Source organism: Dermacentor albipictus, chromosome 1, assembly GCF_038994185.2.
Source record: "Dermacentor albipictus isolate Rhodes 1998 colony chromosome 1, USDA_Dalb.pri_finalv2, whole genome shotgun sequence".
NCBI classification, from domain to species: Eukaryota; Metazoa; Arthropoda; class Arachnida; order Ixodida; family Ixodidae; genus Dermacentor; species Dermacentor albipictus.
The window spans coordinates 229,979,006-230,004,753 of NC_091821.1; the positions used below are offsets into that span (position 1 = coordinate 229,979,006).

The 25,748-nt window shown below is 50.3% G+C and overlaps 1 protein-coding gene across 1 annotated transcript in view; it reads right to left on the reverse strand.

The window, feature by feature from the left end:
* Window positions 1-23,404, reverse strand: part of LOC139054270 (protein big brother-like) — a 61,738-nt gene extending 38,334 nt beyond the window's left edge. Inside the window, exons 1-3 of the mRNA XM_070531018.1 lie at window positions 23,119-23,404; window positions 20,519-20,605; window positions 10,850-10,945 (exon numbers count right to left, since the gene is read on the reverse strand). Of these exons, the coding sequence (XP_070387119.1) occupies window positions 10,850-10,945; window positions 20,519-20,605; window positions 23,119-23,253 (318 nt within the window). The 5' untranslated portion in view covers window positions 23,254-23,404. The remainder of the gene's footprint in view (window positions 1-10,849; window positions 10,946-20,518; window positions 20,606-23,118) is intronic.
* Window positions 23,405-25,748: the final 2,344 nt, after the last annotated feature.

Below are 25,748 nucleotides of genomic sequence, written 5' to 3' on the forward strand. Positions count from 1 at the left end.
GGCAGGCCTCTCGAGAAAACGCTTTGAGGCGCAAGACAGAAGGAGGGCGGCAAGCGTCAGCAAGGAGAAACAAAACGCAGCGATTCGAAGGGAGCCCGTAATGAGGGGGGCAGCGTTGCCCGGCAGTTGTTCAGACGACTGGCCCATCTCGAGCTTCTCAAGACCCGACCGCCTCACACAGTCCCTTTGTGCGGAGCATGAGGCATCGCTTGCAGAAAGTAAAAATGGAATGCGAAGAAACAACGGGCAGAGGGGAGACAAGCACAATCGTCTTCACTCGTCGAGCCGGCAGCCAGCAATTTCGACTTGGAGAGCCGCTTGCTTGAGAATATCGGAGAAAGCGTTTTGGAAAACAAACGAGAAAGTGCGATTGATGACTGAGGAACGCTGATGCATCTGTGCCTCGTTTAGCTCTGAGGTGTGGACGCTGGGCAGTTCAGATAAGGTTGAACCTCGACAGAGGTGCAAATTGAGGCATTAGCGGCTCACGACTGTAAGAGATATATTGCAGACTTAAGTGAGGCACCAAATAATCTGAATATGGCCACATAGTACCGATCTTGGTAACGTTTCGCGACGCGGCCTCTCTTTCGCTACCATGATTCTGCATGTCCACTGACGGAGCATTTCACTATTGATACAAAACATACGTAAAGCCAGCGGAGGCAGGTGCTGCCAGTTTAGCGTTCTTCACATTACATTTTTAGGTGAAATGATACCATGAGATAGATCGGTGCAACGACGAGGACGCACGTCACAGACGCAGATGCCGTTTCCGCATAGATTGTTTTCTGTCGCGTTCGGAAAGTGCCGAAGCGACGTTCACACGGCGGCCGCCGGCGGAAGAGCGCCAGGCGCATTTCCGGCGTGCAGCGATCTCGGCCGCCGGGTCCGAATCGCGCTACCACGAGCGACGACGACGCTTCCTGTTGTGTCTCGGGCTCCGAAGCGCGGCATTCTCTCACGCTGGCGCGCGTGGGACGGCGCACTGTCGCAGTGCGGCCATTTCGCGCTCCTCTGCACAGGGTGCCGCTCGTGGCGGATCTAATTGGCGGGACGGGCGCGCACTTTTCTGTCTGCCGGGGCGTTCATCCGCGCCTGCCGCTGGGACGCCGCGCGCGCGCGCGCCCGGCACCCTTTGGAACACTGCGCTGCCTTCCAAAAAGGCCCGGCGGCAACAGGCAGCAGCGGAAGAACGCAGCGCGTCCTGCGTAGCCTGGCACGATGTGGCGTATACGTGGCGAAACGCGGGCGATGTGTGCAACCGATCGGGGCATCTGGCGGCCTTGACCGGAAGCGTTCCACACACATCTGTGCCATAGAAGCAACGAACAAAGGGTGCACTGAAGACCCTATATCGCGTATACAACGGAGCACGCGCTTCGCCTCAACTGTCGCTGCGCGGGGCCGTATTTGTGACACGAAATGAGCGCCCGTACACGAATGTCGCACTCTCTCGCGTGAGAACCAGGCGGCGAGCAAAGTGGCCCGTAGATGGCAATCGCAAAACAGTTGAACTCGTTGCTGCGAACATCCTCGAGAACAGACGGCGGCGCGAACTGTATCTCGATCGCGCCGCTTCTGGTCAGCGAGTCCCAGTGAAGGGTGGGAGGGCGCACCCTGCCTGCGAGCCTCGACCGTGCAAAATCCTTTGTGCTGCTGCACCTCGCCGCTCGATCTCTTTCCCGTCGAGTCGGCGGCGCTGCAGCCACGTATTGCCAGGTCAAATTATAGATCGTCCCCGTCCCTTCATGTCCCCGTAGGAAACGCTGTCAATCAGCTTCTCTGAATGAAGTTGGCTAGTCGCATGCGCGGCCAACACCGTCATTATCTTCGACGCTTGGCGACGCTCCGCAAATAACAACCTAACAGAGATTGCGCGTGATGGCGTTCTGCGCGGCGCTACTCGCGATGAATTGCCTGCCGCGCCTGCCTGACGCGCGCGGCAAAGTGCCGAAGGGCAATAAGGCGAAGCCGCCGCGTGTTTGCGAGTCGAACTAACAAAGCCCAGTGCGTACAGAGCGAGGGCAATTTCGAATCAAGCATGCCTGGGATTCTAAATTTAAGGACTAACGTCTGCATCCGCGATGTCGGTGTTGCTTTTGAGCATGTTTAGTTTCTGTAAAATTATTTCGCGTTCGCCGTTGACAGCTTTAGATAATGACATCGCGTAGGGTGACAGGTTGATATCATTACACGATTCTTCCTCCTTTGCCTTCGGTTGCCCGACATAAAGCGCGGAGTACATTGAAAGAAAGAAAGTATGCCCCTGCTGAACACAAGAGAGTGGAACATTTGCGCCGTCTATTGTCTGGTATGAAGAAAGAAGGGGAAAAAAAGCGCCCAGTCTAAACCTTTCTTTAAGCTTGCTCAAGCGAGTTTGCCGTTGACTGCTTGACTAGCTTTGTGTAAACCTTGCCGAGAGTAAATATATTTATCTTCCGCTGCGGTGTTAGCACACCGACGACTGCAGGTCCCAGTTCGTGGCCTTTCTTTTGAGGTCGCTGAGCATTTACGAGCACTTTGTGAGCTCAGTCGGTTGTCTTTACTGCGCCTTCCCCGAAGGGGGCAGAGGACGTTAATTCATGCGGCTCGCTCTTTCTCCTTGCTCATTGCGGTGCTTTTTGTCGGCATCAAGATGTGCCAGGTACCCGTCTTCCGTCTCACCTGTCGAAGCGAGTATAGGAGACAGCTAAGTTGTCCGCCATAGCTGCAGTCTGCTAAAAGTAGTCACAACCGAGCTGCGATAAATATTACAGAATCACTGGGTCCACTGAGGAGCCTTTCATGTAGCTGAGACTTCCGTGCGCCGCTTTGTATTCACAACAGTGTCATTGTGCGCGCAGAACATACATACACCTGTCTGTTAGTGGTTCGAGGAGATGCGCGACGGACAAGTTTTTAATAAGCGCTCAAGGGTGGTTATATCGGCAAATTGCACGGATGTAACATGTGCTTCTTGCTCGGCAGCTACACTGTCGGCATTTTTTCTTCATTAGTTGCGCTGACATCGAACATCTCGTTTTCAGCTTTCAACACTCTGTGGTCGCACCTTTAGCGTTAAATGTAGTGATGCTTAGTGTAATGAGAGATTTTTGGTAAGGAGGACTGCTTTTAGGTTGCTGCTGAAGCGGTTATATAGAACGGAGATTTAGCTGTCTTGTAATGTCGAAATAAAGGTTACCATTACAGAAAGACGACAGAAGAAAGACAGGAACGATTGGCTAACACTTCTTTCCCGATGCAATGATAAGCTGACAAGTATCACAGATAACAATATGGTAAATCGCGTAGTGAACTAAACAAGACGAAATAATGTATGACGTGTCGGGTAATTTTATAAACAATCGCTTGATACGAGGTCTTGCTGTGGCTTGCGGTGCAAACAAAGGTATTCCAATAATGAAATTTATTAAATGACCAGGCTTGAATATATAATCGAGCACAATGAAAGTTAATAAAACAAGAAAAGCTTTTATATCGAATCGAACACTGAATATTTCGTTATACTTAAATGTGGAAAAAAGAAGAAAAATAAAGATAGTAAATGCAAGAAAGAAAATTACTTGCGTGGATACAAATCCTTTGTATGAGGCCACTTGTAAATCAGCAGAATGTGAATAGCCTCGACATTAAGCAGTTGGCTTATACATTAGACACTTGCAAATACTTACGCTCCGAGTCGCATGCATCGATTCGAACAAGTATTCTATTCGTATTGGAAATTTCGAATATAATCCACCTGTATGTATTAGCTATGGTCAGGCAGCATTCGTTTGCACGGTCACTTCGAATAAAGTCACCGTAACAGTGTGCTACGGCAGCAGGTGTCGATTGCACACGAGACTAAATTTGCCGAGCTTAGACTAACAGTCGGGCCATATGCCGTCATAAGTACTATAGAGCATTATCCGGAAGGACCTGCAGGGAGCCAGAAGACGAGGGTCGCTCAATACATATACGCACTTCGCGCCGCAGCGACCCACCGCGCTTAGAGCAGAAATTTAAACACCGGCCAGGTGGCTTGAATAAAGTGCCCGTGAATAGGGAGCGCACAATCTTCCATGTTTTCCGTGGCGTGAGCGGGCCCCCAATACCAACAACACTTCTGCACGATGGCTGACGCCTGCAAGGTGAACTGACGGACAAGCTTCGTTGATCTCTTTGGTCCACAAGGCTGTACAAAGGTTGTTTGGCGAAGGACTCCATACTGCCGCTCGCTGACGGCGTATGCGCGAAAGGAAGCCGCGCGTCGGGGACAGATAGGAGGGGAGGGGGGACGCTTGGTGTCGTCCATGCGTACACCGCTTTGTCAAACAGTGATTAGGAATTGACGCGTGCGCACAAAGACTACCGAGAGAGACACGCGAAAAAGGATCCCGCTTGAGGACCTAAGTGTTTGCGGTCTAGGGGATTTGTCCAGCAACTTGGAAGAGCGGAGGCGAAGGTGTGCCCGCGGCGCAACCGCACCCTCTGCGGCTCGGACAGAAAACGCAGGCTCCTTTTTTTAGCCGAAATTACACCTCTTGAAACAGTCGCACAGGTCGGCGCGCGCAGAGCGAAGCGGCAGTTCGAACCGCCAGAACCGCAAACGGCACTCGCATACGACTGGCCCACAGAGCCACGTAGATGGACGACGGTCTAACGGTGGATAATTTTGGGGTAGACGAGTGCCTAATGACCGGGGCATTCATCAGCAAGGGGAGGGCAACACCATCACCGGCGGCCGCTGCCCCTCCGGGGGAGTGCGCCGGTTTTGACCTGCTCGTCGGGGCGGCAAGTTGTGCGAACAAACACCATTCCGCACCGCCTTACCGGACGAAGCAAAGCCAGCGACGCCGCGTAGCGCGCGACGTGGCCACGTGGTTACTCCGGGTTTCTTTTGAAAACGTGCACGATATATGCGCCTCACGTGCGTCTCATTACTACCAGCCATCGTTGATCAGTCTCGAATAGGCGTTCAAATTTAAGATGGAGCTGATACTGTTCATCCGCTTAGCAGACGGCCCCTGCTGAGTCGCTGCCCGCGGCGCGTGTTGCCTCCACGCTATGTATGGCACTGCCGAGCGACCTGTTCAGGAAGTGCGTTTCGTGCGGTTTCTCTAAATTGACCACACTGCTATTCTCCACAACTTAGCACCGTTCCGCGCAGTACTTGGAGTTATATCCTACCTAATATTGTTGTTAGTGCCATCAAACAGGTGGAACGCTCGAGCTCGGAAGCACGCACGTTTCGCAGGGATGCCTGCGAAGGCGCAGAGAACTATACGGGCGTCCCGGAGCCCTTTCCTTTTTTTCTTTTGTTCAGCTCAGTGCAGACTAGGCGTGCTTTAGGAGCGTTTCCCGCACTCTTGCGCACGCGCGACCACGGGTGCGGACGAGTGCTTGCAGAGTTTACGCGCCGTGCGTGGGTGCGCTTCATCGTTGGCGAACTCGGGGAGTTTATCTGCTCACGGCACGAGACAGCGGAATGCACGGAGGAGGTGCCGACAGTGCGGCCGCAAAAGTATAGTAAGCAACCGCGGCTCCTTTTGCCTCGTGGAGGCGACCGTGGAATGCTGTGGCGGCCGGCGTTGGAGGAAACGAGCGCGAGTCCAGTTGGGAGCGGCCGCACCTGCAATTAAAACGGCCGGAGCAAGCCGGGTGGGGCTGACGCGTGGGGCGGGGGCGGACGGGGGTCAGGCTGGCGCGTGGCCGCCGCCAGGCGCCGCGGCTCCTCGCGCGCGCACCGCACATAACCGATCTGTTGGCCACAGAGCGGGTCGGTAAAGGCCTTCCCCGTAACCATGAGTTCCCCGTTCAGAGAACTCTGGGAGGAGAGACTGCGCCGCCGGCGGCGGCAGAAAACCACAACGGAACGGAACCGACCGATAACGTGTACGACATTTTCCAACAGTCTTTCACAGACACGCGTTCAGGTGGCTATACACAAGGCGCGTGTGTATGCTTGCCAGTATGCGATGAAACGTGGACTTTGCTGCCCTTATTACAGTATCATAAACTGTATGTTATGTTGATATCTACACGCTCGACTAAATCCTCGTGGACGCCGAAGCGCCGGCACATTCGTTAAAATATCGATTATTTCCACTGGACTCCGCTTAGCTTGAAAAGCTGAGCTGCAAGACTCATGCTTATGGTATTAATGTGATGGCTAACTGAATGGCGCCACGTGGGAGTGGTGTTCCTCGAGAAACGTATAAAGCACTTGAGTGCGTGATGAAGCGGACATACGCAGATCTCGTCATGCGCTATATACCTCTCTCTGCGCACGACTACGAAGCAGCGTACGATTAAGCCGCTCATCGTATGCACTCGGGGGAAACGTCTTGGCGCTTAAACCTATGCTTGCGGTCGCGAGGGGAGGTTCCGCGGACAGGATGTGCCCAAGTGGAGTAAAAGCTTCCGCTCAGCATCCCCGTGGTTGAGGTTCTCGTGCACGCGAGCGCTCGCGGTGGTCTGTGCACGCAGCTCGCCGGCTTTCGGCAAACAACGGGGGCCTCTCCGCGACCCGCGGTGCCGTCGTCGGCTTCTGCGGTCGGCGCACGAGAAACACCTCCGCGAGGCGACGTGCGCGGCACCACTGGCGTGCGCGCGCAGCTTTTTTTCTGGCGGCGCGCATTAGACGAGCCAGCGTAGCGTGACCGTGCAGTGAGCCGGTGCACTTCCTCATGGCTGTTTTACACCGACACGGACGGCTTGGCAGCTGCCAGCGCCGGCCTGTGTACACAAGCGGGCGCTGCAGGCCGGCGCACTTGCTCGGCGGCGGAGCACGCGCGCGCACCCGCGAGGCGATTGCCGTCATCGGGCGCCTGATGACTGTGTTGGTGCGCGCGCCCCAAAGGGATCCGCGGCGCCCAGGAGCGGCCGCGCGAGCCGATAGCGATCGCTTGTGGCAGCCACGTTCGATTGAGAGGTTGCTCATACGGAAGCGCGATTGCTACAGTTCGATGACTGTGGTCCTTGCGGGCTGTTCCACGTCCAGCCATTCACCCCTGCCGCGACGGAATGGATCGCCGGAATCCAGCGCTGCTGCATCCGGCCTCGCGTTCCGCTCGTAGCCGCGCTGCGTCGGATTGCTGCGCGGCGCCAAGCAGCTCGCTTGCTTAATTGACGGCGCTGACCGTTCGGCGTAGTGCGACCCGCGGGCACCAGATGCTGCGTAGGCCGACACCCTTGGCTGCCCGCAGCACACCGCGGCCAACACACAGCAGATGATGGGACTCGATTCGTCCTCGAGTCACACTATAGTCCCAACTTTCAAGCCGAGGTGACGAAAGTTGGTCAAACAACGCACACCTTTCGTTCAGTAATATTTAGTGTGCTCAAGGCACAATCGATTAATGCGGCTTCGATCAAAGCACTTGCGACGAAGTTTACACTCCATCTGAAAATATAATTCTGACGCACGATTGCGCTCAGATATGTGAGCTACAACGCGCGCGACCGCTTTGCCACGCGCTTTCACGCTATAGAGCTCATATATGCTTAGTGCGATTGTGCCACATCCTTCGGAGTCGTCGAAAGACGTGTATGGTGCTAACACAGTGAGCTAATTAGAAATACGTAATTCGAGAGCTTTGGCCGAGGTATGTGTGCTACAGTGGAAGACTAGCTGTGAGTATTATGGTGTCAGTGGGAGGACAAGGCAAAGCGAATTCAGCAAAACGCGCCGAGGTTATAACTGAACGGAGTTCTGAATGCTACTCGGCGTGGGAGAATAGCTAAGGTGCACTAAGACATGTCAGATTAGTCATTGTCAGGAAAGCTGCTTTTGCTCGAAGTGTAATATCATATACCAAGAGGTGTCATTAAGAACTGACCGCCCTCCCCCCTCACATACACAATAATAATAAATAAAAAGGGAGAAAGTATTTCGGGAGGTACCCACCACTTATTGTGACGCAAGTTGTTACCTTTACTTTTCGTTTCCTTTGCCTACGTTATTTATTTATTTAATACTGTCAACCCCCTTCTTGAGGTCATTACAGGGAGGGTGATGTGTCAAGAATACATGATACATAATTTTCTTTCTATGCAACATACAAATTCACTGGCGCTTTTGGTAATTAACAGCAACAACGAGAAAAAAAAGGAGCAAAGAACAGTAGTTATACAAAGAAAAGTCAACAAAAATTCTCGTAGTAAAAATTCAGTATACATCCTCGCAAAAGAAAGTGTCTAACGCATTTTCAAATTCGGGAGAGCCCTCGTTGCTCACAACTGCATTAGGCAATCTGTTCCACATTTCAATCGTGTCAGGAAAAAAGGAGAAACGAAAAGCATCAGTACGTGTTAGATAAGGTTGAATAGCTCTGCTATTGTTGAGACGATCGCATCTCCTTCCTGGAGGTTGTAGATATAGATCCTTGTTTATTTTTGTTCCCCCACTCATGATTTTAAAGAGAAACCTTAGCCTATGCTTACGTCTGCGTTCCTCCAGAGGCTCTAGTTCACAAGATTTTAACAAGGCTGTAACAGACTCCATGCGTCGGTATTTTCCGCATATGAAACGGACTGCCAATCTTTGTATTCTTTCTATTTTTGCTTTCAGGACTTTCAGATGAGGGGACCACACAACACAAGCGTACTCCAAGACTGGTCGTACAAAAGTTTTGCAGGCTGTTAATTTCGCGTCCCGTGCAGCCCATTCCAGTTTTTTTTCTTTAAAAAGTATAGTTTTTGGTTTGCCCTGGAACATACATTATCAATGTGTGAATGACGGCATACATGCTGCAGCATAAGTTCGAGTTGGGAAAGTTGGCGGATGTTCATCCTGAAGCACAAACAGCTCAAGAAGGACGAGCACAGAAGGAAGGGTACACGAAAAAACTTTTTTCTTCATTCATGTTGAGCTGCTAGTGCATAAGGGCGAATTTAACTCCTACCTACATTTATCACGCATGTAAAAATTTTTTTGTCCCTTTTTTTTTCAAGAGAAGTTAATTTCAGGTACGCTTTTCTGGGCTTCGGGGCCTTGTGGCTTTATATGGTATCACTACTTGTCCATTGAACCCACTCCTCTCGTGCTCGAGAGGAACAAAGGGCATTCGTGACCTTTGCGCACCGATATGCCAGTGCTGCTCCAGCCTCACTCTCTGGCCTGGCGGTGTTCACGCCGCGGCGCGCATGCACCTTGCACTCTCAGGCGCATGCATTGAAACGTGCCACACACCGGGATATGGATAAGATAGCTGGACCTCGCGAAAATACTTGACCGCAATGTTGACAACTGCCTATCTGCGGTTCAGGGAAACACTGTCTGTTTACTCGGCCATGGTTGCGCGATGCCCTGTCCGCTGCTGCATGCACTCGTGATTCGCGCAGCTGTCTGAGACGGCTGAAGCCCTTCCATCGACGCGCCTTCGTTCTGGTCGGTGCACCTATAGTGTGCACATATAAGTGCACCTATGTAGTGTCAAGGTATGGTGCAACGCGCAGCTCCTCTCGCCACGTAGCATTAAAAACCTCGAAGGATTCGTTCCCCTTATTACGCATATACGATGCCAGACGATAATAATTTGTATGAACACGAGCTTTTCCAGCTTTTTATTATTATTATATATATCTTTTTAAGAATTCGAGAGGGTAACGAGAAGTGGGTCAAATCGAGTATGTGCTTTTCTGCTCGAGGCCTGCTGCAGAAAGAGAAGGAGGGGGAAACAAGGAAAGGCAAGGAGGCTAACAAGACAGATGTCCAGTTCAGTACCGTGCACTTCGGAATTGCGACGGGGCTTACATAAGAAACACTGCACGGAAGTTGAACAGCGCATGTAGTGAGATTCTATATTGCAGAGTGAAATCGGCCTAAATCTTTGAACAAGAACAAAAACAGCAGAAGGAAATAGTACTTATGGGAGGAGGGACCACGAGTGCAATATCTGATTTTGAGACAGGCATTCAGTTTTGCACTGTGTGGTATACGACGGCAACAGGAGACGTCTTACACTCTGCGGACCGACACGCGCCTCGTTCGTGCCTCGAGGCACTGGAATGCACCTCGAAAGAAAAAAAAATGGTGCAGCTCATTAAGATCGTTCATAAACGTGAATACTTTGCAATTAGCTGAAACGATAACAACAGTAGTAGGCAGGTTTGTTTGTTAATAACTGAAGAATTTCCCTGAGAACTATAAGGGAAATGAATAAGTGCAGTACAGTTCGTTTTGTTGTTTGTGACATTTGACATAAGTGAGGTATATATGTATATGGACATTGAACCAGACAATGTTTACGCAAAAATTTCTGACTCATCCATGGATTTGTACGCGAAAAAACAAGACGCGAGAAACGGAGACTGGGGGGAGCACATGCAGTTGCATGAACTTTTCATTACTTTGCATATATTTATAACACAAAAAGCCAAAAAGGCAGAAGAAGGGAGATCAACCTTTCCTCTGCCTTTTTTTGTGCCTGTGTATTTATTGGATAATACATCGTCGAATCTGTTATATAGTCAAAGCCAGCTTATGGGTGGAATTCAGTGAATGAATGAATGAATATGAACGAATGAATGACGGAAGGAAAGAGAACTCACGCACTAACGTGAGCAATGGTACAATATGATTATTATACTTAGTCTCAACTAGTCAACAACAGGCTTGTAAACGGTGAATCCATCCAATAAGGTTTCGCCATTTGCACATTGCACCCTATTAGGCGTTGATACGCGTGTTTACAAAAACAAATACATGTACACAGAGCACAGTTCGAGCATCGCTATGCGGAAACACATGTGACGGTCCAAGACAGGAAGCCCCAGTCATTCATTCCCCCACACTTGAGACGAACGGTAGAGAAAAGAAAAAAGAAAGAAGGCGAAAAATGCAAAAATACGCAGCTCCACTGACCTTTCCACGTTCCTTATCGAAATCGCAGCAATCCACGTAGCCGTTGTGGCAGGGGCTGAACACAAGCTGCAGGTTGGTGCCCGTGGCGACGAAAGCCTGCGAGAGCGCAGGGGGAGAGAGAGACAAGCGCGGGTGTGAACCGAAAACGCTCCTAGACTTCGCACATGCAGGGAAGGGGGTCGGGGTGGGCAGAAAGCACTTTCCTGCCGATAAGTCACGGCAAATGGCTCCGCAAAAAGAGGAGACCGAAATGGGCACCGACGCGGCAGAAAAGGAGGACGCATCCCGCCGAGTCGACCAGTGTCGCCAAATGTTTGCAACAGCGAGCCTTTTGAGCGGCGGCACGCTCGGCGGCGCCCCAGGCGGCAGCGAGAGAGACAGCCGCCCTTAAACGCCGGGCACTCTCGGGGGGTGTGGGAGGGGAGGGGGGCTGCCGAAGACGAGCCGTGGGTGCCCCTCCGAGATGGGGCAGGCGGCCGGTTTTTGTTTGGCCTCAGCCGACGACAAATTGGTCCGTGCGTGCGACGGCGGTCAAAGGCGACGCCGACGTATGTCACCCCGTGGGCGTCGCTGCACGAGCCGGGGAAGACAATGGGCGCCGCGGCAGGCCACTGTCGGGGTGAGGACTCGAAAAAAAGGGCCGCCGTCGAGTGAGCCTTAAAAGCCCCCGTCGCCGCCTCCTTGAAGATGCGTGCCAAGTGCACGAGACCCAAAGCTACGATTCACAATGCCGAGACGAACAGCGAACTGTAAGCTTTTGGCGAATTACTGCCAAAAAGAAGCCATTTTAAAAACTGCAGGCCTTGGTAAAGATCACGGATATCTCTTTTCCAGGGGGAGGGGGTGTCCAAAGCTCGTCTCCAGTTTCAGAGACATAGATGTGTTTTCCGACCGTCATATTCGAACGGCTCTTCGGAAGATCAGAGTACAGTGCAGACTGTGGAGTATAAATACAAACAGCCTCTATAACACGTGTAATTTGCATTTGAAGCGCTGGCGGGTGATTAAAATACAGCAGGGGAGAAACATTGTACCACTTGACCAACACGACGGGCACTGGCTTCGTACTTTGTTTCGGTCCTGTTTGTTCTTTTACCCCTTGCTTGCTTTTACGCTTTGCAGTCCACAAGTACACGCGAGCCAGTTTCTGTTGTTCTCTTCCCCTAACTACAATAGACGCACCGTACTCGTGTACAAATTGTCGCATTGACTCAAACATATACTATGCTGTCAAGCTTCTGACGCCACTTTTAACGCCTGATATAGGTTATTTCTAGCTCGCGTGACTTATCGCACGAAATATTGTATATAGTTAAGGAAACCGAAGGACTCGATTCTCAGTTACGACCATATGACAACAGACAATAAAAAACCACATAAAGCCTAGGAAAAATTAACTGTTCTTTGCAATTGAAATGTAGAAATAATAAGGAAAGGAGAAATTAAAGTGGGCGAATGGATAACTTATCGCAGAATATTGGGTACTTCGCCGAATCGCTTTACTGAACAAACAAGTGCTATGCCCTTGTTACAAGGCACACACCAAGCGCCTTGCAAACCAAAGGACGAGACCGCGAACAGGATTACAGCAACCACGCAGCTAACCGACCAGTTTAAAAGGTCTATCAGCCAACCAACTTTCAACATCACGCGCCGCGCGTCAGTTGTATGCACTTTGCAATGGGGCTTATTTTCTGGCCTTTACTTATACATGTGCTCGTGCCTATGGATTTAAAACATCACAGACGATGCATTAAATTTCTACTTTTCTAACATGGCGCAATATAAGCAAACTTTGAAACTAATGATTAAAGATTCTGCCTGTCTGGATGATAGAATAGGTTTACGAAGAAAAACGAATCAACGCGTGACGCTTGTGCTTTCAGAAGTTTACGCATTTTGTCAAACTATGCGGTGAAAGAACATCGAACAATCGGGATGACCCGCATATGCACCTCGAACGACGAGCACATCCCGAAACACGCGTCGTGATGCAGCCATGGATGGCTATACCAGACAAGCAAAACCATCAGTACATTATGTATTTATGAAGCGCGACAAGCCCTGTATTCGACATCAGCCCGACATCCGCAGTGTCGTTCTCCCACTTCAGGACCAAACCTGAATACCAGGCTAACCGACCTGATGCTACAGGCCACCCGAAGCGTGAGCTTGCCGTGGCCAGAAGTGACCAGTGATTACGTGAGTCACCTGAACCACTCGTGAAAATTGACCATATATAGTATATGTCATACGGGGGCCACGAACAGCTCGTGGCAGCGCTAAAGGCGATTTCTCCCCCTTTTAGTTTCATTATGGAGCGCTCGAGCATACAGTGCAGTGGCTGACGACAGTACTTATAATATGCAGCTCACGTTTACGTGTTTTATGGCGTCCGCGCAAGCTGAGCTGCGTCCGGTTTCGTCGTCTGTGCACCACGCGGTCAACGGCGTAGTGCGCGACGTTCGGCGTCAACGTTTGAAGCCACACTCGTCCGGAGACACGTGCGCCGATCAGCGACGAAGAGAATGCCCACGAGTGGCGAGCAAAGTTCGTATCCCAGCGGGCCTTTGCTGCTCGGCGCTCGGGGCCTTGGGGCCGGGCCCCGCACTGTTGCTGGGCTGAGCAGCTGCGTGTATATATGCGCTCGAAGCGCGAAGGCTGAGCCGATAACCGCGCTCGCGGGCGGCCTCGGTCTCAGCGCGGTCGCATAGAGACGTTTCCGCGGCCCCACCATTAATGTCGGCTGAGTGGCTAATTGCGATTTTGAGGCCCTTCAGCGGCAGAGCTCTACTCCAATCGTGCCTCATCTAGGACAACCCGGCGAGATACGCCCCTTAATGAGGGGGAGACGCCGAAGTTCCGTGGGCGTGCTTCACTGCACGATCTTTACGATCCATCGGTTGAAGCAAAGCACACGGGACGCAGAAAGGAGAGACGCGCGTTAGATACATCGAGCGCCGACATTTGCCTGCTATTGTTTCTTCGTTCCTAGTCGCTGAATCTGTCTGAATGAAACATTTGCCCACGAGGGGGACTGCGAACTGTTTATATTTCTGTCCCACGCGCGCCGCGTGCTGCGCTACATACCGTGAAGCTCCGTGACAGCATCTGCGTTTCATATATTTGGGCGTATCATGCTGCAAATGTGCGGCATTGAAGTCAGTGGCTGCCAGCCCAGGAATATTTTTACACGTGAGAGAAAGTCTATTGCCCATAAATAGAGAGAGCGATGCTGAGAGTCTGCACTTGCACATCACAAGCAAACGCGCGAACTATTCTCTAATGGGTTCTGCGACTTGCTTCGTAAAGCCTTCATGCCTTTCGCGTCACACACTGCGTCTATAAGTCGACATTAAGCACGAGCATCAAGAAGCTTATGCGATATGCGTGTTTACAACATATGCTAGAGAGTTGTTTATAATGTAACATCATATATAACCAATTAATAACTCACTTTATGTATATCCGGTGAAATCAGCTTTGTCACACTTTCTTTTCTTTTACAAATATAGCGACTACGAAAATTTTTAGACAAAAGGGCTATTCAGCACTGATCTGATGGAAGCTTTGCATTCAATTTGTTTGCCATTTCAATACCAGCACCGACTCAAGACATCTTCCAAAGTAAATAGATTGAAATCTTCGTCACAGCATCCGGACTCGCCCGGCTCAAAAGTTGATGGCATTCGTTTGTCACCCCATTTCTACGCTGTAAAATATCGATCGTTTAGAGCCCGCACATCGGATGACGTCAAATTACTTGATGCGCGTCCACGAAACACGCACGACTATACGTGCCAGAGAGCAACTGTGTCTATTACGGCCACTCGTGGATATGAAGGGAACAAATCTTTCGGGGATGGGTGTGCACGTGCCCGAGGGTTGTCGCTGATTCGTATACGTACGGGCTGCGCTAATAAGTCCATTAGTGTCATTACGCTATCACGGAGCGCGGGCGGCACGAAACGCACGAGCTCGTTTTCGCGTCTGTGTATACCCTCATCACTCCGCGCCAACGCGGTGGAGACAGCCGCTCTTGGCCGTTTTGCACCGTACTCGTGACTGTGCCATTGTGACGGCCGCGCGTAGCTGGCACGACGTGCCGCGACGCTTTCGGTCCCACAAACAGGCGTGACTAATGGGGCCCGCGGAGTCGCACGCCTCGCCGCCCGCATAAACTGCCACGCAGGAAACGCTATAGCTGAGAGCCGTGTGCTACGCTATGGTCGACCATGGCTACGGGAAAAATCGCCCCAACAAACGCCGAGCGCGGCGCGGACCATGCGACGCACTGGAATGGGCGAAACGCCTCGAATAACAGCGGACGTATTAATGGCGGCACTAGATTGAGGAGGGCGCGATTTAATCGCCCATTCCTTGGGGAATACGGGGACCAGGAGTGAAAACACCGTCGCGGTGGTGGTTCGCGCGCACGGGACAAGAAAAGCGAGCGCTGTCGGTCGCGGAGGAAGCGCTCCGGGCCAAGTCTAATTGCATCGGCGCAGCATTTGCAAACCAAGGAGCTGCTGGGACGCATCACAAGCCCGTCGGTGATTGCCGACGCGGTAATGGCGGCCAAGTTCCCAAACTTGTGTCCGCGGGCTGGACGTGCCGAGAGAAAGATGGTGCATATGGGCCCCACTCGCATGCTTGGGCCGTGCCAGACGGCAGCAGCCCGATCGGAATGCGATTAGCGACGCTCGAGGCTTCGCGCCCGCCGCCAGACCAGCTCTACGATTGCAGCCGATGCTGTAATTGGGAAGACGTGTCCCCTGCACGGCCGACCAGTATAAATGACCGCACGCAGCATGCTAATCGCTGCCCGGGCCTACCTGCCCGATTGCGGTTCTAAAGAGCTTGCGCGACAACCATGCGTGCATGCCTGTTCCCGGCAAGCGTGTGTACAGCGCTTGCTGCGCACGAAGCGCCTATGTTTTACGCCGCACTTCTCGGTTGATTGCAAAAGCCCAGGAATACGTAATGACAGCAGTGCGCGAATGTGCCTATGCAATGCAAACGTATGCATAGCCGACTCCGCGCACACGTATATGATGCAAGCCACCTCAATATGTATACTCTTGCCCAAGCGGTCCTGGAATATAATAACGCGGCCGTGTGTCTGAGAGACGGCGGAATGCCGAACGAAGACCAAGAGAAGAGGCAAAGTAAACTACTTCGTGGTCTGTTACTTCATTGTGTTTTAATTTGTCGAAGATTTTCACGCCGCGCACCCTAACACAGAGCATACTCCACTCTGCTTAAAACATGTAATGACCGAACGTTCGTATCTATATAGGGTGCCTCGATGCGCTCCCTCTCCTCCCCTGACGGAACTCATCGAAGTACCCTATAGTCGCGTGTTCATTTGGACTGGTTGCTACATCTTATCACAGAGCAGATGCTTTTTAACAGTGCGACGCAAGACGTATGAGAGAGGCACAGAACAGCGCTCTGTCCTGTTCTGTGGCTCTTTCTTTGTCCCGTGTCGCGCTTTTGAAAAAATCTGCTCTGTCACCGTATAGTCAACACAATTTTTTTTTCTTAATCTGTGTGTGTGTGTTTGTGTGATAGATAGATAGATAGATAGATAGATAGATAGATAGATAGATAGATAGATAGATAGATAGATAGATAGATAGATAGATAGATAGATAGATAGATAGATAGATAGATAGATAGATAGATAGATAGATAGATAGATAGATAGATAGATAGATAGATAGATAGATAGATAGATAGATAGATAGATAGATAGATAGATAGATAGATAGATAGATAGATAGATAGATAGATAGATAGATAGATAGATAGATAGATAGATAGATAGATAGATAGATAGATAGATAGATAGATAGCAAACAAGGAGAGGACAGGCAGGGAGGTCAACCAGACGAGCGTCTGGCTTGCTACTCTCCACTGGGGTAAGGGAAAGGAGTAATAAAAAGAGGGAAAGAAAAAGAGAGTGAGCACTGAGTGCACATGCGAGGATGCACAGGGACACTATAAGTGGTCTCTCAAACCGGCGCACTGTATACTAGTGCTCGAATCGACTTTTGGTGCCATCGACGGATGTGGCCACGGTCCGAGTATCTTTGAAACAGCGGACGGCCTCCTTCGCATTACGTAGCGGCGCCAACACATTTCCGAGCCTGATGGTATTGAAGACCGTGCGTAGCCAGACTGCGTTCTACGGTATTGACTTCACAAGCATGTCGTATATGACATCTCTACGGGAGAAGTAGCCGTCATGCAACCAAACGGCGCCCATTTAGGGTGCTGTGGAACTCCTGATGCCGGGACGGAGGTGCAAAACAATATGCGAGTGCGCACAACTGTCATGCATGCTTTTTCCCTACATTTTTTTACGGCTAGAACGTGACCTCGCTTGTAGCACCTCATTGCGAACTTGTGTGACGGACTGTAGGCAGTAAGCGAAAATAATTCTGATGACCAGATCTTGGATTATATAGTGAACGTTATTGAGGTAATTGCGTATGCATAAGTTCAAAAATAGGTTGACCGAGCGAACAATCGGGCGTTTTAACCCTGCTTTTACACGCAGTCTCTGATGTAAGGCTAACGGGGATTAGAGCGAGAGGCTCGAAGCGTTTGCTTCCTGCTACCCTTTCACTTCTGAATGTGCGCGAAAACTCAAAGCTTAACAGGTTGCAACACATGCTAGGCTTTCGGAATGTGGTCAAGCAGGCACTGTGAATGATGAAAATATGTGAAACTAAGTAATTAAACTTACAAAAGTACAAGCGAGAAAAAAAAATGTGACAGTCGCAGAGTTTCAGCGCAACTCCGGAGTATAACCTGGGTTTTCTGTATGCGTTGGGAGCTTATAGTGAGGTGATGCGGTTCAAGTCAGATAGAGATTGGATGCCGCGTATGTGACGACGGCCAAGCAGTATACGCAGTAGAAGGACTTGTTGGGCTAGTTGGTGTTCGCTTACGGACATAGTGTAGCACGAAGACACAATTACAAAGAGGAGACACGGAACACGTCACATGCGCCTGTGACGTGTTCTGTGTCTCTTCTTTGTAATTTTGCCTTCACGGTACATTATATGGGTAAGTATACGCAGTGCTTGGCAGGTATGTTTCTCTCCACCTTGTTCTTTCCGTCTTTCATTTCCCCTTACCCTTCCCCCAGTGCAGGGTAGCAAAGCAGAATATCATCCGGTTAACCTCCTTCCCATCCCGTTTCTCTCTCTCTCTCTCTGGCAGGAACGTAATTGCCGAAGCTTAAGCGTTACCATTGCGCGAATATAACGACGCACATGTGATCCCTTTTAGTTGCGCAAACTGTATCGCTCACGAGCGCGAGCATCCCTGCATTGCGAGACCTTACGAAATCGCACTTGCTGTGCGTCACTGCAGCGTCGCCACTTTGGATGCATTCGAGGCTGTATAGGGATTTGGCGTCCCTTGAGAGCGGTGACTCGGATTACAGCAAAACGGAGGCAAATGGGATTGGTGAACGATTTGCAACAGGCCAAGTACGCAGAGGTGCAGCGAGGCAGCTTAGCTTACAGGGAATAAATTAGTTTGACACTTTCTATCCCAACACCATCTGTGAGATCTTCTGTAAGTTCATCTAAGGTGACTTTGGTTAAATTAAAAAAGTGAGTTTTCTCCTATAGGGTTGCTTGTTCGCTCAAGTATCCACCGTACCCGTTGTAATTGCTATCGCACTGTCTGAGATTTTCTTTTCTTTATGTTTCCAACGAACAAGAAAAATAACTCAAATACAGAATTTACGAAAATGGGGCACGTATTGACGCACAAGTAGCACTTATGCTGGCGAGCTGCCATTCACGCCACTGCCGGAACGGCTGAACTCCAGCCATGCTGGGCACTTGGGGATATCTGCACCGCAGACTCACTTGTGTACCTACATAACGCCGCTGGGTCCAGCGTGTACTATGCATACCGGCACTGCCGGCCACAGTCGTGGGATAAGATACAAAGCCCAATGCGACAAACAATTAGAGGTCATCCCTGAACAGCGGCCCTGAGCCACTACGCACTCGACGTATTTGTGTGTGTCCTTTGAACACGCGCCAGGGGTGGCTATCTGTTGTTTGCGCTGCCGCTAGCGAAACCCTTCGACAGAAGTGTCGCCGGTCTACATACAGCGTCGTCTGGCGAGCGTCGCCCGGAACCCTTGTCGCACGCCCGCTACACGTGCACTGTTTGTGCATCTCAGTGATTGCCTGCAAAAGCGCTGCTCAGCTGAAGGCGACGAAAGGGCGAGACGTGTTGCCTCCGCCACCCGCACGTCGCAATATGTATGCAGCCACGCTTGGGAGGAGGAAATGGAAGGCGTAGGTTTCGACACAGGAAAGGTTCAGAGGTGCGCCAGAGAAAAAAAAAAAAGGAATGTTTCCGTTGACGGCAGCTCTGTCGCCACCGAGGCTTCAGGTGGTCCGATTAAAGTCAACCACATGACAATGTAGAAACGCAGCATTTTGACAAACTCGATCACGTCCAAGGGGAGCACGTATATCATATATAGTTGATGTCAGCGGAATCGGCTTTGTTTGCTGGCCGCGGATATTATTGCAATGTTGGATGTTGCAATGAAAGTATTTTATATTATTATTTTATTTATTTCCGTTCACACGATAGAGGGCTCTGGCAAGATTTTCTTTTCGTTCTATTCCTTTCATATATCGATTTATAAATATTTACACGTAAAAAAGAAGTAGGTCGAACGCCTGGGGAACGGGGTAACTAGAAGAGAAACGGTATGTACAACGACTTACACCATGAGTTTTACACAAAACTAAACAGAGCGGACATACTGCTAAAAATTTTCGCACGACCTTCCCCATCCGGGTTGTTTTCTATGATGCCGTGTTGGGCTGCTGAGCACGAGGTCGCGGGATCGAATCCCGGCCACGGCGGCCGCATTTCGATGGGGGCGAAATGCGAAAACACCCGTGTGCTTAGATTTAGGTGCACGTTAAAGAACCCCAGGTGGTCAAAATTTCCGGAGTCCTCCACTACGTCGTGCCTCATAATCAGAAAGTGGTTTTGGCACGTAAAACCCCAAATATTATTATTATTATTATTCTATGATGCCGCGAAAATTGAAGCAATTTTCCCGTATTTATCACGTCGAACTCACATTGCCGGTGGTTTGGTTGTCGACGTGTAACAACAATTGCTTAATCGGCTACGGGTGACTCAAATACACCGTTGTCTGCATTAATTAGAAAATGAGACTTGCTAGCGAGAAGAGGAAAAGCACGTGCTGATAGCGGGAGACTTATATAAATTGTAATGCAGTACAGGTAATAAAATTTGCCTGAAGCCATGAAACTAAAGAAAAAAAAACAATGTTAACGTAACCAACTTTTCATTCTCGAGCTTCTCCCATGCAGCCCTATACAATGAGGGGGAAAAAGAGCTGCATCTTCCACTCGGGTATTTCTGCAGTCTATAGAAGACTGCAGACATCCGTCGCTTAGTTGACAAAAGTGAGCCCGTTCTGAAATTTGTTCAGCCTGTGCCGGACTCCCGCACCACGTGCTGCCGGGCATATTTTTTTTTTAGGGCGCCAGAAACTCGCGGGCGCGCTCCTTCCGCAACTTGGCCGCCGAAGTGCGTGAGGCGCGCGCGTGTGTGCGCATCTGAGCAAACAAGGGTTTCGCTTACCACTTCGGTGTGTCCCTCCCGGCAAGCGTTCTGGAAGCGCACCTGACGTTCCTCCAGTGGCCGGTCCCGGTAGCCCGTGTAGCGAATCTGCGCAACGTTCACACTTGTCACATACGACGCCAACACTGCGTGGCTCCGCACGGGAGTGCATGACGTGCTTTAGACGCACGCGGCATCCATTAATAAACGACTTGTATACGACATCGTCTGGAGCATTCGCATGGGGGGAGGAAGACCTCGTTCGTCTGTAACCCTCTTTACTTTCTCTCTCTCCGAATGATGACCCTCTTCGAGAGTTTACAACCTGCCGCGACGTCTCAGTGGCTATGGCATTGCGCTGCTGAGCACGAGGTCGTGGCTTCGGTCCCGGTCGCAAGCAGCTGCATTCACGTATGAAGAAGGAATACAAAGACGATCGTGTACCGCGCATTAACTGCAGGTGCACGAACACCAGGTGGTCACAATTGATCCGAAGCCCTCCACGTGCGGCGCCCGCCCCCATAAGCCACTGGGCAGCTTCGGGACGTTAATTCGCAAACTTTAATTTATTAATTATTGGACATTTTGCGAGAAGAGGCCAAACAGCGAAATGCACAGAACAATCTGTTTAGCTGCGTGCCGTACGTATTAATAGAGCGCCCATCGTCAGATGTACAACCGGCCACTTATGTCTCACAGAGTGTTATGGAAAAGGTCGCACAGCCGTGCATATAGAGAGACCGTACATCTCGGCATCCAGACTTTATGCACCAACGGGAACACGCGGTAAATGTCAAGGCGTTAAGCGCAAGACTGCACTCCGTAACTTGCTTCAATGGATACGTATCGCTCTGCGCAAGCTTGAAAAGCTTCACTCTGTTTTTAGCACGGGTCGATTACCTTTTTAAGTGCATACACTTTTTCTTAGAGTGAAGAAGTCACAGAATAAGACCAAATCTAAATACACATGCGCCTACTTGAACTACACACTATGCACAGTATAGTTACGTGCAAGAAGTAAACTATACGAATGGACGAATGTTAATGTACCATTTCAAAGGTTTCTGACGCTGAAGCCATGCTGCAAGTGAAGCAGGTGGTCAAGGCGTGGTGAACCATAGCCAGGCAGCTATCACTATTCAAAAGTGAATGGGTACAATGTACTCACTTTATTCTATCTGTCATGACGTTATAGTACAAGCAGAGATTCAGCGAGCTCTGTTCTATACAGCCGCATGGAAGAAGGGTTGCCAGGTTTGGTTATACTTTGCATCAAATCGGTTACATTTTGGAACTTCTTAGCTACAATGTTTCTTGGCCTCTCTGTTGCTTGATTATATTTTTTGGAAACGTCTGTTATCAACATAAAGCACCATAAAGTGTCAGTAATACGGGGTCTTGAGTAAACAGTGTAGTATGTTGCAGCGTAGCGATAGTATGCCTGAAGCTACACTGTGTATTCGTGCCGTTAGCGCTAACATAAAATGCAATGCCTCCACGTTCGGCAACCGTAGAATTCGTCTCTAACCCGCATTTGTACGAATGCGGAGCCTGTGCACAGTTGGAATTATTTCACTACTTTTTTTCACCCGTAAATGTGCTTGGTGCTTTAAGGGACATTGTGCCTTGGCAGCTGGCAACCCTGCTTACAGGCAGCTTCCCGATCAGAAGAACGTTGTATTCAGTCGCTAAGAATTCCTTGTAATTTTAAAGCATCGTTCATGCTAAATCATTTTTTCGATGGCAACGATGGGCATCGAGCAAATGATCTTAGGCCAAAGAGAAAAGCCCGCGGTCAGGTATCTGTCGCATACCTATCAGTCATCTCAAATAACGGCACCAAACGAAAGTTGAAGCAAGGCGCGGGCCATGAAAAAAAAATAAAAAAATGCACGTCTCGTCTGCTCCCCACAGTATACGTTCATAAACCTTTCACTGGGAAAAGCTCTTCCTAGATGCAAGAGTTTCAATGAGTCGAGATTCGACATGAGAACGCTTTCTACATCCTTTAAAAACCAGTTGGATAACACCCGCTACACCACACGTGCACCAAAGTGATCACTAAATACCGAAACGGCTGGGCAAAAAATACGTGAGGGTTCTGACAGCGTTGAATAAGGGTGGGCACTAAGGGGGCTACAGCACGAGGCCTCACCTGTGCAATGGGGGAGAGGGTCGTTTTATCTCAGTGCTTAGATAACGATGAAAAATAGACGAGCAACGACAGCATAGCCCTAGGTGATTGAGACAGTTTTCTCATGTTGCTTGCGGTACACCTGAGATGTGAAACAGTGGCAAGACGTGTTAGGTATGAGGTTCGTCAGCTCCGTGCTCCACAAACCTTTAATTCGGCCTTGGCCGTTGTGGAACCATTAAAGTTGCAGACAGTGAGCGATTAGGCGTGCAACATGCATCACTGTTCGACGAGCGGGCATTACAGACCTGTACGACGGATCAGCGCATCACGGAAAAGCCAGCGTACCAGCAGTTTCGTGTGGCCATGCACGTGACTCTCAGCTGAGTCATGCACAGTGGCGGTACTGGAGAGCCAAACCTGACGCAAAGTGCCACGAGAGTGGGCGGCACATTGCAATTCGGAGGAGGGAGGGGCGGTCACGTACCTCACATTCCCGGCTGAGGCGCCGGAAGAGTTCGTCCGACTCGAACTTTGCCTTCTGGTCGGGCACTACCCGCGGCATCTTGAAGACGAACCGCGGGAGCTGGTCAAAGATGCTGGGCGTCTCGAAGGGCAGCATGTTTGGCTGCAAAAGGCAACGGCCTCCAGCCACGATCGCCACTGCGCTGCACGGGGTCCGGCCGCCCGCTCCAACGGTGCACAGAGAAGAGTGAAGAGTCGTCGTCGGGACGGGGGTGTAGCGCGCACGCCGCTGAGGCAGCAAGTCGAGTGGCGTGCTCGCGGCCGCGGCGAGGGTCGCTCCGCCGCCGGTTCGGGGGCGTGGCCTGCGCGCCTGGCCCCCGCACTGGCGTGGCCGCCAATGGCGCTCCGGCGCGGCCGCCATTGGCTCGCCGCTGCGGTGCCACCGCGGCCGCCGCGGGGCTACCTCGGGGGCTACCCGCCGAAGCCGTGTTCTTTTCCGCGGCGCTCCTCGAGCTCGGCTCTTTTCTTGTTGCTTGTTCGCTCGCCCCGGCTCCGACCCGCCGCCGCATAGTCGCTTTTCTTCCCGCATGTGCGCCCCCCCCACCCGACCTCTCTGTTCCGCGCGTCTCTTTTTTTTTTCCCTTGCTTCCCTCTTCCTCCCATTTCGCAGGCTTACACTCACAGCTTCAAATGGATCCCATCTGGGCTGCGCTGGGAAAAATCACTCTTGTATACGAACAAATGACATGCGCGCGCTTCGTCCGCGGCCCAACGGAGTCGCACGTTTAGCGAAGCTTAGTAGCTCTCGTCATTTCCTTATGATTCGTTCTCATAAGCTAGCTTTTTCACTGAAGTTGGAACTGCTATGAGAAATCAGCGTCAATAAATATAAATGATAAGCTTCTCCGAGGGGTGAACTTGCCTGACAGCAAGGTAAAAAGAACTCTCCTTCATGTGCTGTACTACATGAAGCAAGTCTCATGTCCATCATAGCCAGGGAAATACCTGAAACAGCATGTACAGGTTTTGTTTGGTTGTTTTTTTTTCCTTTCTAGCACTTCAATTTATTGCATGTACTCTGACGAATGGTGCGATGAGCAGGCATCAGTAGCCCTCCATTACGTCTTCTAAGTTAAATACGGCGGCTTCTGCCTCGTGTTTTCGGTAAAAAGAAATTTTGTTTTCATGTTATTTTTGAGACGGAGCAGACTATGTATCTTACTTGTTGAGTCAGAACCGAAAATATTCGCACATACACAAGCGATTCTGCAAGCCATCTTAGAAACGTCAGCATGTCTATTTATTTATTTATTTATTCGCATGTTCGTTTGTTCAGTTCTACCTTCTGACTGTTCTTACTGACATTTCTAGATTAAATAAACTATTTATTGTTAAACCATTAAATGTGTTTTGTGAAGTTGGCTTTTGAGTTAAGCACAAGTGTTTAACAGGCAAACAGCTCGAAAACTCGCGCGAGGAATAATATCCTCCGCGTGGTGAATATTGCCCGTCTTACATCTCAAAATTATGAGATCGCTTGCGCAGTTAATACTGTGTTGTCATCGAATAGTTATTTTGTAACGTTGCAACGAACAGTTATTTTAGATGCAGCATACTACACTGTTCACCATTTTCCTCGTTCGTTGTTTCTACTCCACGCAGGTGTGCCATGTTAAGATTCACGAATTGAGGGAGCGCAAGCAAAATCTCAGTGTCAAAGGCTTCTCCATACGATTCCAATGGGTGCCATCACACATAGGTATCATAGGCAACGAGATGGCGGAAAGCCTCGCCCATAGAGCGCTGTCTGGAAATGCTTTGAGAAAAGTGCCTCAAGAAGACGGGAGACTCTTCAGAGAAGCTGTGTCGTGCCACTTCAGTTCTTTGTGGAGCTCACCTCACAAGCCATGTGTGATCAAGGGTCTCAAAAGAAACCAAGCCACCTTACTGCTCCGCATTCGCACGGGCTCTGCTCGTACCCCTGCGTGGATGTTTAAGACTGGCCTGGCGTTATCACCATTATGTTTAACGTGTGGTGTGTGCGGTGACATAGAACATTACCTAATGTGCTGTACTGTGTATAACGCGGAAAGGAGGGTGTTATTCGGGTCCCTCAAGAACACAGGACTTCCTCACAGTTCGCTTCAGGGCATAGTTTTCCCGCGCGGGAACCGGTTGTGTAGGAAGGAGGTCTCTCGCCTTCTGTTAAATTACCTACAGGACACGGATTTGGCTTCCACATGGTGAACTGAGGAGTGAACATTTGTAATTGGGAGGTCTGTGTCGGATTACGTGATTTAATTATTTTAAGTGTCGCTACGGTGGAGCAATTGCCGGCAGCAACTGCAAGGCTAATCCCACCAGTAGCCTACAACAACTCAACTCACAAGCTGGAGAATACACACATGGCATTTTCACTTTGTCAGTTTCTTTCGCTTTAAATGAAGGTGCAACCCTCTAAACATTAGAAAAAATACCGGCTGCTAGCGCGCCCTAAATAATTTACTATTATACTTGCTTATGCGGCCTATAGTTTCGATTTCAGCACCCAGGAGGTGGAAGAAGCGTCATGACGTCACGTTGCACTAGTTCCGTCACGTTGCTGCTATCACTGTGGCTGCCACCCGCGAGCGCAGCTTGAAGAAAAACAAG